At 44.0% G+C, this 13,066-nt stretch overlaps 2 protein-coding genes across 2 annotated transcripts; both read right to left on the reverse strand.

Moving 5' to 3' along the window:
- Positions 1–1,027: 1,027 nt before the first annotated feature.
- On the reverse strand, positions 1,028–2,082 carry LOC119659547 (kelch-like protein 41b). Its single transcript, XM_038067697.1, has 3 exons — positions 1,937–2,082; positions 1,637–1,864; positions 1,028–1,543 (listed from the first exon to the last, which is right to left on the reverse strand). Exons 2-3 carry the CDS (start codon positions 1,842–1,844, stop codon positions 1,152–1,154), a joined length of 600 nt encoding a protein of 199 aa, XP_037923625.1. The 5' UTR covers positions 1,845–1,864; positions 1,937–2,082; the 3' UTR covers positions 1,028–1,151.
- A 6,802-nt stretch (positions 2,083–8,884) lies between these two features.
- Positions 8,885–10,041, reverse strand: LOC119659548 (kelch repeat and BTB domain-containing protein 3-like). The gene is made up of 5 exons (XM_038067698.1): positions 10,001–10,041; positions 9,846–9,912; positions 9,551–9,787; positions 9,382–9,488; positions 8,885–9,314 (listed from the first exon to the last, which is right to left on the reverse strand). The coding sequence occupies exons 3-5, from the start codon at positions 9,750–9,752 to the stop codon at positions 9,060–9,062; spliced, it is 564 nt and encodes a 187-aa protein (XP_037923626.1). The 5' UTR covers positions 9,753–9,787; positions 9,846–9,912; positions 10,001–10,041; the 3' UTR covers positions 8,885–9,059.
- Between the last annotated feature and the right edge of the window lie 3,025 nt (positions 10,042–13,066).

The following is a 13,066-nucleotide window of genomic DNA, read 5'->3' on the forward strand; positions in this document are numbered from 1 at the left end:
AAGTGAAACCACTTCGAGAATACGATCTCAGTCTACTAGGAAAGTTCCTCGAAAGTGCCTTTAGTGGGGGCGCAGTTTTTTGTAAATGAAAAAGTATTGCCCAAATTTTATATCCATAATTATATACACAGTAGAGGCGAAGTTAGCCAGAAAGGAAAGTACGGAAACTCTCAACTTGGGAGCAACTACTACAGCCCAAATCTTCCCGCAAACGGAAGAGGAAGGCCCGGCAGAAGAAGACTTCGGCCACTAAGGCGGGGGGACTACTGGCTGAATCCTGCCTGTCAGAACCTTCTCCTACACACTTACCGAGAAAAGCGGAAGAACGGGTAGCTGGTGACGTGGACCCCACTGGCTTAACGCTAGTATGTGGAAATGGATCCAAGCGGCCCGGACACCGTGAAGCTGGAAAGACCCCAAGCCGGCGCCAGAAGAGAGCACTGCGAAGGAAGGTCAAGCCGCTCGGAAATGAGGAAAATGAGGACATGGGCGTGGCTGTACTACTAGGCGCGGTAACGTCCGGAGAAATCGGACGCAAGGAAGCGGAATCTCCGGCCGAAGGTGGGGATAAACTGAGAACCCCGGTAAGGTCCACACTGGACGCATCAGGCTCTTCTTTCAGCGGTGATGCGCGCAAGAAATGTAAGCCCAACACATCTGCACACATACACACAAATGCTGGAGCCTGGAATGAAGTCACGATTTAACAATCAAGGTTTTTGGTGATAGGTTTCTCCATTTGGAGTGCACTGACGAGGTGGGCTTAAGGTGGCTCCAGCAGGTGATGATGCTACCGACCAAATCCCGGAATTACACAGATATACTTCCAAGAGAAGTACAGGATCAAATCGTTCGCGCCTGTCAGCCAGTCATCGATTTCAACTTTATCCTTCGCCACCGAAGCAAAGTTTTACCCAATTCCTCTTTGCATCATGATTCAGATTCGGAACAGATAGTGACCAGGACTATGACGAACGATCTTAGTCCAAAATGTATATAAATTTTATATTTAGAGAAGAGAAACAAATAGACTAAAATTATTTTATTTATTGTCTTTAATGATTACGGAAAAATCAAATCCGTTGACATGAAGTTAATCAAGAAGAAATAACACATATTGTAGTATAGTAGCTGCATAGTACAGGCCAGGCTTATAGCCTGTGCCACCACCTTGTTGGGGGTCTCCCTAACATCACGCCTGACACCCAGTTGCTAGCATCAGTATTATTCTTCATGAACTCGTTTTCTAAAAGGACCGTGTTGAAATACTCGTCACTCATCTCCTGCGGTTTTACCAACCTCAGGAGGTATCCTATGTGCGGAAGCCGTTTGGGTACATTATGACTTATCCACTTCATTAAAGCTGAGTGGATTAGCTCAGCGCGATTAGGGAGTTCGGACTGTGTCACTTTGATACCTCCCAGTAAACGTAATATCTGCTTCATTTCCAATTCCAGGAAATCGGTGCGGTTCATCACATCATTCAAGGATTTGATGATATATGTTTGAACGTAAGTTCGGAATTCGCACTCTGGGTCCACATCTAAAAACAAAATAAATGCATATTATTACCCTAGTTGATGTGAGGCATGCGCAGCCAGTGTGATTACGCCTATTATGGTTATCAATTACTTACCAGCCAACTCCCAATACTGAAGGCAGTTTTGCAAACTCAACTTTTCCCGCACGAAGGCAATGCAGATAGCCCTTAACTTTTCGATTTTTAACAGATTAGCCATTTTGAAGACATTCACTGCCGTCTCCTTAGTCAGCTTTATCTTTCCACTGTACAAGTACCCCATAACCATGTCATCAATTTCAGGGTCAAACTTATCCAACTCCATGATTTCCTTTTCAAAGTAAGCTATAAGGGAATAAATAACGGTTATAGGTGCGATTGGCCAACTGAAGTTACATCAGAAAAGGACCCGCTTACCACAAGTATCAGCAAATTAAAGAGTTTAAATTTTAATATAACTCCGAATGCTCCGAAATCAACGCCTTCTATGCACTTTTCTCTTTTACTAGTCCTGCTGGAATGATGAATCGCATCCCTTTCCCAATCTATAAATGCAAACAAATTTTACAATTCCGGAAAGGTATCCAAGATGTTTTTCCCATAACTTTTATGGGGACTTAAAAGTTCAATGATTTTTCAATAGCTTATCGGGATATCCTTAAAAGTTGTCTCCTTTGCTGGCTTGCTTTCTCGGGCAGACGTAAAGGTAATTACTTTGAATTACCAGATAATGGAATTATAAGTAAGTGTATTTCTTGACTAGGAGATACTTCCTTCATATTATTGAGAATTGTGGTCATCGTAAAGGTAGAGGCAACCTAAACCTTGGTAATCAAGAAGATGACGCGATGTCAATTAATAAACCTGCTCATAAGACGTCAATTATATATTACGGCTATGATTTGAGTAAAACAAGTCGGAATACCGGAAGCTGTGCGCTTCAGGTATGTACACGGTGCGGCAGCATAATTTCCTTTTTTAAAATGCGCGCCACTCAGTTAGTTGATGTCATAGCGGAGCGCTAGTGGTCTCGTTCAAGAGGGGATACTGTAAAGTTTTGTCCCGACATGGTTCAGTCGCCATCATGCGTTGGAATAGTGAGGAGCGTGCCTTTGCCGTTGAGGTTTACTTTTCAAGCGGATGTTATTGCAACACAGCGTGCATCGGAATCGCTTTAATTTAGCCCCGTTGGCTCCCGTCCCAGACCGCAAATCAATTGTTACATGGGTCACTACATTCAGACAAACTGCAAGTGCGACAAAAGGAAGAACTGGAGTCCCTCGGCCCGTTAGATCACCTGAGAACATTGAAGCAGTGAGAGCGTCAATGTTGTGATCGCCACGGCGTTCTGCGCGCAAACACGCATCTGCTCTTGGACTATCCGATCGTTGTGTGAGAAGAATTCTTCGTGATGATCTTCATTTTCATCACTATAAAATGGCGATAGTGGAGGAACTGTCAGAACGTGACTTCAATTCTCGGATGAACGCGTGTGAGCTTCTTCTTGATGTCGTTCCGGAGGGTGCTATTGTCTTTTTAGCGATGAAACCCATTTTCATTTGTGTGGGTCGGTTAACAAACAAAACATGCGCTACTGGGCTGACACCAACCCTCAAGAATTGCATCAAAAGCCTTTGCATTCACCCAAAGTCACAGTGTGGTGTGCAATTTCCTCAGCTGCAATTATTGGTCCCTAGTTCGGTATGTAAACATGCTACACAATTTTTTTTCCCACGGCTAGAAAATTTGGATTTGGGGGACACTTGGTTCTAACAAGACGGCGCAACAGCACACACTTCAAGAGCATCAATGGCTGTTTTAAGGGGACACTTTCCAGAGCGCCTTATCTCAATTAGAGGCGATTTGGAATGGCCGACACGCTCTCCCGATCTGTCCCCTTGTGATTTTTTTCTATGGGGTTTTTTGAAATCCCGTGTTTATGTGAACCCTCCAAGAACCCTATAAGATTTGAAGACCAACATCCAAGAAGAAATTGCCAACATAACACCTGCTATGCTAACAAGAATCATGACAAACGCCAGAAATCGGTTTGCGCAATGTATGGAGAATGGGGGACGTCACCTAACAGATTTGATCTTCAAAACAATGTAAATAAAAACTTTAGACATGTACCTACATTATAAAAAATAAATAAATATTTTCCATTAAACGCGAACGCGGTAAAAGTGGCTATAAACTTCTCTATTTTAGTAGCCTACACACTCAATATGGTGTTGGCATTGCCATCTCAGAGGGACTCCGTGATGCCATTAAAGAAGTCAAACGATTTGATGATCGGCTGATGAAGCTCACCATTATATCAGCTGATTGCACTATTCACTTCTTCACCGCGTACGCGCCGCAAACAAGTCGACCTGATGCCGAGAAAGATGCAACTTTTTTCGCAACTTCTGGACGAAAAGGCTTGCCATGTGCTCGTTGACGACTATATCATAATAGCCGGCGACCTTAATGGTCATGTGGGTGAAAAGGCCAGGTAACAGGTGCCATAGGGGAAAGGTGCGCAATGAGAGTAGCGAGCGTATAACCAATTTTGCAGACATCCACTACCTACTTATGAATGCATGGTTCACCAAACGATTGTCTCATCTTCCTACATTTTGATACTAGAAATAGTAAAGCACAAATGTTCTCATGAGATGCCGACATTTTACCACCCTCACGGATTGCAAAGCCGTTCCCTATGAGACCATCGCACCTCAACATCGGCCGTTGATTGCCATCCTGTGAATTAAACTACCGATAAAGCAGCATGAGGAACGCACTGGCCCGCCGCGCATTAAATAGTGGCGATTTCGGAAGAAGAAAGAAGAAATGATTAAAAATGGAATGATCGCCTCATGCGATACGGTCTCAGATTGAATCTGAATAAAACTGAATTTTTGACGACCGATCCCCATGAAATAGGCACAATCACTATCAGCGGCAGTGGCCTACCCAGTATTGAGCGATTTAAATACCTCGGGTCAAGGCTATAAGCCTATTTAATTTAATTTATTTATTTATTTACTTAACGGACAATAAATAAACTCCAATTACTTATTGTCCTCAGGAGGAGGAGAAAATTACTTAAATTAGAGTAGTTAAAAGGACCAAACTGTTGTGCGTTGTAATTTCGGCAAAGCTTAGGAATCAGGGAATGGAAGTAGACCTCGAGGTCTGTGAAGGGTACGTTGAAAATGTCTACCCTACGTGTGTTACAAGATGCAGGATGGCAGGTGATGCCGTTAGCGGCTGCGCAGTCCATCAGATCCGAAGAGAGTTTAAAAAATGTGCATAGATCTATGCTGTTGTAGGAAGGGAAGATTCAGAAAGCGGAGGCGGGAGGGGTAGTCCATACGAGGGAATCATTTCTTAAAGAAGAGGGAGCGGTTGAATTTACGTTGTACATTTTGAAGCACAAGACAATCACCGGTACGGGAAGGTGACCAGACCACGGTGCAATTTTCGAAGGTATTCCTCATGAGGGCATTGAAGAGAGCTTACAAGGTTTGAATGGAGTGAAAATCAGGGGAGACAATTCTGCTACTCGATTGGTGACTTCGGGGGCTATGGGTGTCAAAGCGGAGCTTATTGTTGAAAGTGACTCTGAGGTCTTGAGTGGAATTTAAGCAGGATTAGGAATGTCCGTTAAGAGAGTAGGAGAAAGAAGTAGGTTAGGATTTTAGGGGGTAGCACATAGAATAGCACTTTCTGACGTTTAGCGCTAAATTATTAGTCGAACACTAACGAACCAGAGTGTCTAAGTTAGATTGAAGGGAAACATAGTCCATAGGCGACCGTATAGCGGGAAACAGCTTAAGATCGTCGTCAAAGATTAAACAGGGACAGGTAAGGAGGGGGGAAGGTCGTTGATAAAGAATAAAAATAATAAAGGGGCCAGAATAGATCTCTGTGGGGTACCAAAGGAGGGGAAAAGGAGCGGGAAGTGCATCGGTCAAAAGAGACGCGGCAGCATCGGTTGGAAAGGTAAGAGGCAAGCCATAAAAAAGTGGTACGGGAACGCTTAGAGACGTGAGTTTGGATAGAAGAATCTTTTGATTTATAGTGTCGAAGGCTTTAGCGAAATCAGTGTAAATGGTGTCTACTTCTTGCCGTGAATTTAGACATCTGGCGACGAAGTTGGTAAAGTCAAGCAGGTTGGAGGCAGTGGACCTACGCTTAACAGAGCCGTGTTGTTCTTTCGCTATATGGTTGCCAAAGTGGGCGGACAACCTGTCGCTGACATATCGTTCCAAGATTTTTGAACAGGAAGAGAGGAGGGAAATGGGACGGTAATTCACGGCACGCGTACGATCGCCACTTTTGTGTGGGAACGATGAGAACCTCTTTCCACAAGTCAAGAAAATGATTGTTAAAAATAAGGGATGGGGGAAGGGAGATGGGCTTACCAGTAATAATAATAGTAATAATCGTTGGTGTAACAATCCATATTGGATCAGGGCCTTGAAGTGTGTTAGAGCATTTCATTCAAGACCGTAACGGTACACTACAGGATACCCTATAGGAGGCAATGTGGTCGGCATTGCGTTCGCCCGATATTATTACCCTGATTTGACTCAAGTACTCATTCACAGCTGAGTCGATTGGTATCCGACGTCAAATCACGATACAAATGCCACTGCCACCAGTAAGATTTGAACGGCAACCTTCCGTACAACAGCCTTGTGCTCTAACCACTCAGCTATCCGGACACTTACTTACCAGTATTGAGCAAAAAGAGGTCCGGCATTGGCATGAAATTTGCCAATGAGGTTCTCGACAAGGAGAGGGGTAAGAAGGGGAATGGTAGGCGATGCGGTGCAGGCTGCATCCACTTTTGGGGGGGGGGGGATTCGGGGGAAGGAGGGCGAATGTAGACTGAGGAAAAGTAGCGGCAGAGTAAATCACAAGATAGTTGGGGGGAGTTAGCTAAGGAGCAGAGAATTTAATGGACGAAGAATTTAGCTGTGCAGGACAGCGGGAGTTGCGAATATCGAACCAGAAAAGTTTGAGGTTTCCGCGAGTGTCACTTGTCAAATATTCGTTTCTAAAATTGCCTATTAAGGATTTGGCCGAGGAACGTAGAGATTAAAAAAAAAAAAACTAGGTCAGCATAGGTTCTAGAAGATAGGAACTTCTTCTTTGCAGTGCGTTTTGACGTAGTTTTTTGTGGACTTTAGTGGTGAACCAGACAGGGTAAGAGCGTAAGCACTTAGGAGAGGAGGGGACGTAATGAGGATCTTATTCCAGATAAAATGGTATAGAAGGTGTTGAGAGCTTGGTCACACGTAAATGGAAAGAGGAGTTAATTGACGCCAGGGCTGAGTTAAGAGCTTCGAAGTTCGCCTTACGAAAGTTGAACTTGGTAGGCTTGCAATCGACAGGAGAGTGGAGTCGGGATATGTGAGCATCGAACTTTAGAGCGGGATGATGGGCGTCAGGGGCAACGTAAGAGGAGGCATGCGGGGATTGTGAGAGGCTACCCCCGGCAGGAAGGTTAGAGAGGACAAGGTCATGAGTGCGATCTAAGTGGTTTCCAAAAAAGTTAAACTGGAGGGCGGCACAGGTGCACATGAAAGTGGATAGAGGAAGGGAAGGGTGGGTGGAGTTATTAGGGTGGCAGGGAAGGCCAGGAGAGCATAGGAATATTAAAGGCGCCACAGAGGATGAGAGGAAGTGTGGGAAGCAAAACAATTAGTACCTCTGATAATCTGTCGAAGAAATCCTCGTACAGAGAAGGCGGGCTGAGGCAGGGAAAATATACACACGATATGATAAAGGGGCATATGCTTAGCGCAATGACTGGAATGGTGACAGAATCGTAGGTGGAAGAGGAGCCAATGGAAAACTGCGTTATGAAATTGATTCACGCATTAACGCAACCTGGATGAAGTAGCGTTCCACAACTCGTGGTCAATGTAATCAGCGTATCTGAGACCGTCTCAACTCGAAAATATACCGCAATGTCGTCTGTCTTGTCGCTCTCTATGGTTCTTCCGATTATAAAAGACAATGAATGGCGTCTTGTTGTAATAGGGACGAAGATGTTGCATTGCACTAGTGGCGTGACACGTTTTGATCACATCCGAAATGAGTATATCCGATCGTGGAAAAGTTACGAGAGAGGTGTCTTCGATAGTATGATTACGTAATTAGCGCTATCGAGAATTCACTTGCTAAGATTGATGTGAACATCGAAGTCGATGGTAAACAACCAAAAGACCGGAAGAAATAACGGCGGCTTGATACGCTGGAAGGGGATTTAAAAGCCTCAAGATTGCATTCACATCAGATATTTGGTAGAGCCAAATGGCAAAACCGATCACGACGAGCTGACCCCGCTTGTGAGCGGGACAAAGGCTAAAGAAAAGGAAGAAGAGTCGATGCAATAGCAAAGGTTGTGAACCTGGCTCGGGAGGCGTTGGCCGTTGGTAAGTGCTGCGTGGTGGTGACGTTGGATATCAGGAATGCTAGTAACTCTGCAAACGAGGATTGGATTAAGAAGAGTGACCTCTCGGAGAGGTTTCTTTGGACGGACAACGGTAAGAAGAAATATGTTGTCAAAGCAAATGTTCCCTAAGGCTCCGTACTGGGACCCCTGCTAAGTCTCCGCTTGCAAAAGGAGGCAACGTAGAAGTTGCGAAACACCCCCAGGACGTTTAACTTTATGGAAGTGAAACTATTCATGCCATCACAGCATGTCTACAAATGCTGAAATTGAACCTTGCGGATGATAAGCCGGAGGTGATCCTTATTACCAACCGCAGGAAAAACAATGCTGTCAACATCCGGGTTGGAAATAACGAGGTCGTTTCAAAATCAATCATCAGACACCGGGGGGTAATGATCGATGCCAAGTTGAGCTTCAAGGAGCACCTGGATTATGCGCCCAAAAAGGCAGCAAGAACCAACTTATCTTTGCGAAGGATGATGCCTAATATTGAAGGGCCAAAATCTAGTCGTCAGGTGGTGAAATTCATTCTTCTATAGGCGGCTGCTGTCTGGCCGGGAGCACTGGACAACATGGTGAACCAGAGAAGGATGAGTGCGTCTTACCCGCCAGTCGCGCTGAGAGTGATCATTGTATATAGGACAAAATCCGGGGGGGGGGGATGATTCCCTTAGATCTGCTAGCTCTGGTTAGGCTGTCTCTACCAGAGAAGGATGGCGAAACCGGCCGAAGTGTTGCCGGCTCCCGAAGAGCCACTTGGAAGGAGCTGCACAGGAGATGGCAGTGACAGCGGTAAATTCCGAAAATGGCCGCTGGACCCATATTGGTATAACACACAAAATGAGAGAGAACTTTTTATACCTGAAGATTCCAGCTTCCTATTTTCGACTTGTTAAAATTGTAAACAGAACTTCTTTTTTCTTGAACATGCATTTTATCATTGATTTCGAGATTAATCAATTATACTCACATTGAGATTTTAAATTATTAAAAGATTTCTTTTTATGATAATCCATACATAATAGGTTACGTACCAACATTAAACATATAAAATCAGTTACTATCGTCCATTATTTCTGATTTCTCCTAAAAGTTGAAATTTTCTACCAGCCAGTGGCTAGCAGCGATACTTTCTAACATCAATTTGTTGTCTAGAACTATTTCCTCAAAGAAATCTCTGCTTATCTCCTCGGGTCTTACTAACTGCAGGAGGCTTCCTAAGTGCGGTCGCCGCTGGATCAGATTATGTCTGATCCACTGCATTAAAGCTGAGTAGATCATCTCATAACGATTAGGAACTTCGGAGTATCTCAATCTGACATCACTGAGTAAACGCTTTATCTGGTTTTGGGGTAGATAAGACGCGGTTATTGCTTGGCACCCAAACAAATTCTATTATTGTACTTACATTTTCCAGCTCCAACTCCAGGAAATCGGTTGTCGTCATCACATCATTCAAAGAATTGCATATAAACCTTTGAAGATAGATCTGTAATGGATGCCTAGAGTAGAATTCTGAAAATGATATTAAGTCCCAAATTGCCACTGTACATGTGCCCTACGAAAATTTTAATTACCTGCAAATTTCCAGAATGCAATGCAGTTGGTCAAATTCACGGAGTCTTGCATGAACCCAGCGCAAATTATCGACAACTCATCCAGTTGTAGGAAAATGGCCATTTGGAAGATATCCATTACCGTATCTGCACAAAGGTTAATGCGTCCATTGTGCAAGTATTTCGTGACTATTTCAGCAATTTCAGGTTCAAAATGCTCCATTTCTATGACTTCCTTCCTGCAATCCTCGAAGTAATCTAAGGAGAACCAATAAAAGATTGTCACCTGAAAACAAAGGACTTTTTGGTTACTTACTACAGAAGGGGTTAAATATTCGTGTTTAGTATTTCCAACACTAGTTTGTACCCTGGAATTATCTTTTCTAAAACACAGACGATAAGGTTGAAACACGGTAACGAATAATTATGTACTGTTAAAACTCCTGTTTTATCATAAGGTAATGGTCATACCTCTACTCTCTAATTTAGGAAACCGCTAGCGAGCTAACTGCCTGCTTTAATTTGACACACTTTGGCACAAACCCCAAGGCTTAAATTCAGCACATTTTTTAGAACCAATTAGTACACTCAATTTAAAATGGCAAATATAAGCGGGGTCACCTGGTTCAGACAGCAGAAAACTATTTACCCCAATCGAAATGTTCTGTGGGCGTATCTGTTAGAATAATGAATTCCATTATTCTCTTATACTTTAAATGCAACGGATTTCGGGATTTCCAAAGGGTCACTTCGTCTACGAAAGGAAGAGGGGTGACTTGTTACAGTGTGAGTTCACACATCTTCGGTAATTACCGATTTGATAGTCTCGCACGGCTGGGGCGGCTACATATCTTCCAAACAACGCTCTGACTCAACGTCCTCTTCACTGGCGGGGAAGTGTGGCTAAACTACCAGCTCCAAGGTTTCACCGGAAGACGCTGTCCATGAGCCTTCTGGCTTTTTAAGAAAGGATGGGCTCCTCAACGTTCTGACAATAGTCCAACCAAGACCGCCCCTTGACAGTCCTGATGGCCGATTTGTACTTCTTCAGGTAGTTATTGTATGCCAGTATTTATGCCTGCAGCAGATGTTGAAGACCTCCCTGGTCAGTTCCCTCAGGCTGGACAGATTTTCATTCTATCACGATAGCGGTATCTGCTAGCTCTATTTAGTAGGTCATGAGACTTTAAAGGCCGCATTGAATGCTTCCAGAACCTCGACCTTTCACTATAGTTCGTCTGCCGTTCCAATCTTATCAATCTGCGCACCAGATTTTTCTTATTTTTGATAACTTGACCAAACTTCTTCCAGTCGATCTGCCAGCCAGAAGATCTAAACTGAAAAGTATCCATTTCTGGTTAGACACTCCCCAGTTTTCCATCCAAAGAATCCCATTGTTAGTTGGTAGGGTGATATCAAGGACCTTCTCCTTGGGAGTCGCAGTTCTCCGAGCTGGGAAAATGAAAATTTGGGGTGTTGCCTCTGTTACACACCGACAGATTTGTATTAATAATAAAATCTAACACGTCGGGAAACCGCAATCTAGTCCCTTCAGGTATGAAAGGTTTTGTCTATTTATTTTATAATGACACTTGAGTGCGCATTTGCCCCATTAGTACGTAGCACGTAATATATCCATATATTACGTCAGAATATCCACATTCAGTATTGAATTTGCAAAGAAGCGACAATTTTGACCTATTATAACTTTGCTAGTAATAGTGCAATTTCCACTAAACTTGGTAGGATCATGCTCTATGTTATACCCTACATTACGCGATGCTAGAATGAACTTAAGGGGGATTTGCAGCCAATTACTAAAAATTATAGTAACACACTATTATTAACTATATTTGAATCGATATCGGTATGGGGGATATTTCGTAACCTAGGCACCATGCAGTGGCAGCCTCTTGATTTTTTTTTAGATTTTTCGGTTGGGCAGTTTCAGAGAATGGGTCCGTTAACTTTCGACCTCCCGCACACCCCACCTTTCCAAATCCAGAATCTTCCTCGCGAGGATACATGCTTTAGGTCTTCCCCAATCAGCGTCTTCTGCCCTGTAGAATAAATTATAATATTTGTTTAGAGTCTTTTGACGGTTCGGTTGTCCCCGATCCAGGGCTCCTATACTAGTGCGATATCGGCGTCTTCCTCTAGGGACTAAGCAGATTAGCCGAGGCAGACTTTGAAAGCTGCAGATTTATCTGCATAACTCTCAGCATGATCAGCTTGCGTGGGGAGTTCGTGAGTTCCATCCTCATCTCCTCCAATAGCTCGTTGGCGGCATCGCCTCGATCCAGGTTGTCGTCCGGTTTTGCCTAGCGGGACATTTTCACCTTTGCGTTCCTGACCCCGAACCGCACTTTATAGTCTACCTTTCCCAGCGCCTCCAGGCACTTCATGCGAAACTTTTATGTGCAGACGAAACCTGTGTCGGTAATGGGAATCTGAGACTCCTCTTAATGAGTCAATGAAGAGGAAGGCACAATGAGGTTGCGAATAAGGGAACCCGCTATGAGTCCGATAATAAGATTGGCGGTCAAAGGGTAGGTCCCAGGGCGAAACGTGGATTGGTACCCGCGATGAAGCATACAACCGGGAAAATGCGTGCCGAACCAACACCAATAGCTCTATTACCAAACCCTATCTCCACCTCCACGTGGTGTTCGTTGGGAGTTCTTTCTCAATGAAAAGCTGCAGACAGAGAAGGATGAAGGCGAGTCTGCCAGGTCCTCCAGGTTGGGGGATAGGTAGCCTCAGACAGGATGGACTTTACAGCGACGAATCCGGCAACGACAACGGAATAATGATTTGCGAATTTTCTCATCGAACGAGCGTTGGGCAAAGACCGGTTTCCTGAAGAAAAGAACTCAGTGAACTATATGCTCGGAGTAGGTTTCTTAGTCAGCCAAAAAATGAAACCAACTGTTGTCGGCTTTGAATATATCAGTCTCTGCGTTTGCGAGGCAAGTTTAGAAATATAGGCCTCATTAACGTTTACGCCCTTACAGAGGCGACTGCAGAGTCGGAGAAGGATACCTTCTACGAGGCAGTTGAGCGGACCCTCGAAGCTTGTCCCACGTATGATATTAAAATCATACTTTCAACAGTTATGCGTTTGCAATTTAGGAATATAAAATATAAACAATATAAACGTACACGTCACTTCAGAAGAGACTGCAGAGTCGGAGAAAGACCTTCTACAGACAGTTGAGCGGACCCTCAAAACCAGTCCCAAGTATAATATCAAAATCATACTTGGAAATTTTAACAGTCAAGTAGCGACGGAGCCCGTGTTTAGGCGATACGTTGACTCCCAAAGCTTACATAGGGATACCAATGATAACGCACTGCGGATTATTCAGTTAGCATGGAAGTCATTGGAAGTACTTGGTTTGCATGAAAAACGGTCCACAAACATACGCAGGCCTCTCGAAACGGGACCATTTTCAGCCAAAGTGACCACGTGCTAATTGAACGCCGCCACCTCTCAGTCTTAAGGAATGTCAGAACATATAGGGGGACCAATATAGA

Source organism: Hermetia illucens, chromosome 6 (assembly GCF_905115235.1).
Source record: "Hermetia illucens chromosome 6, iHerIll2.2.curated.20191125, whole genome shotgun sequence".
In the NCBI taxonomy this organism is placed as follows: Eukaryota; Metazoa; Arthropoda; class Insecta; order Diptera; family Stratiomyidae; genus Hermetia; species Hermetia illucens.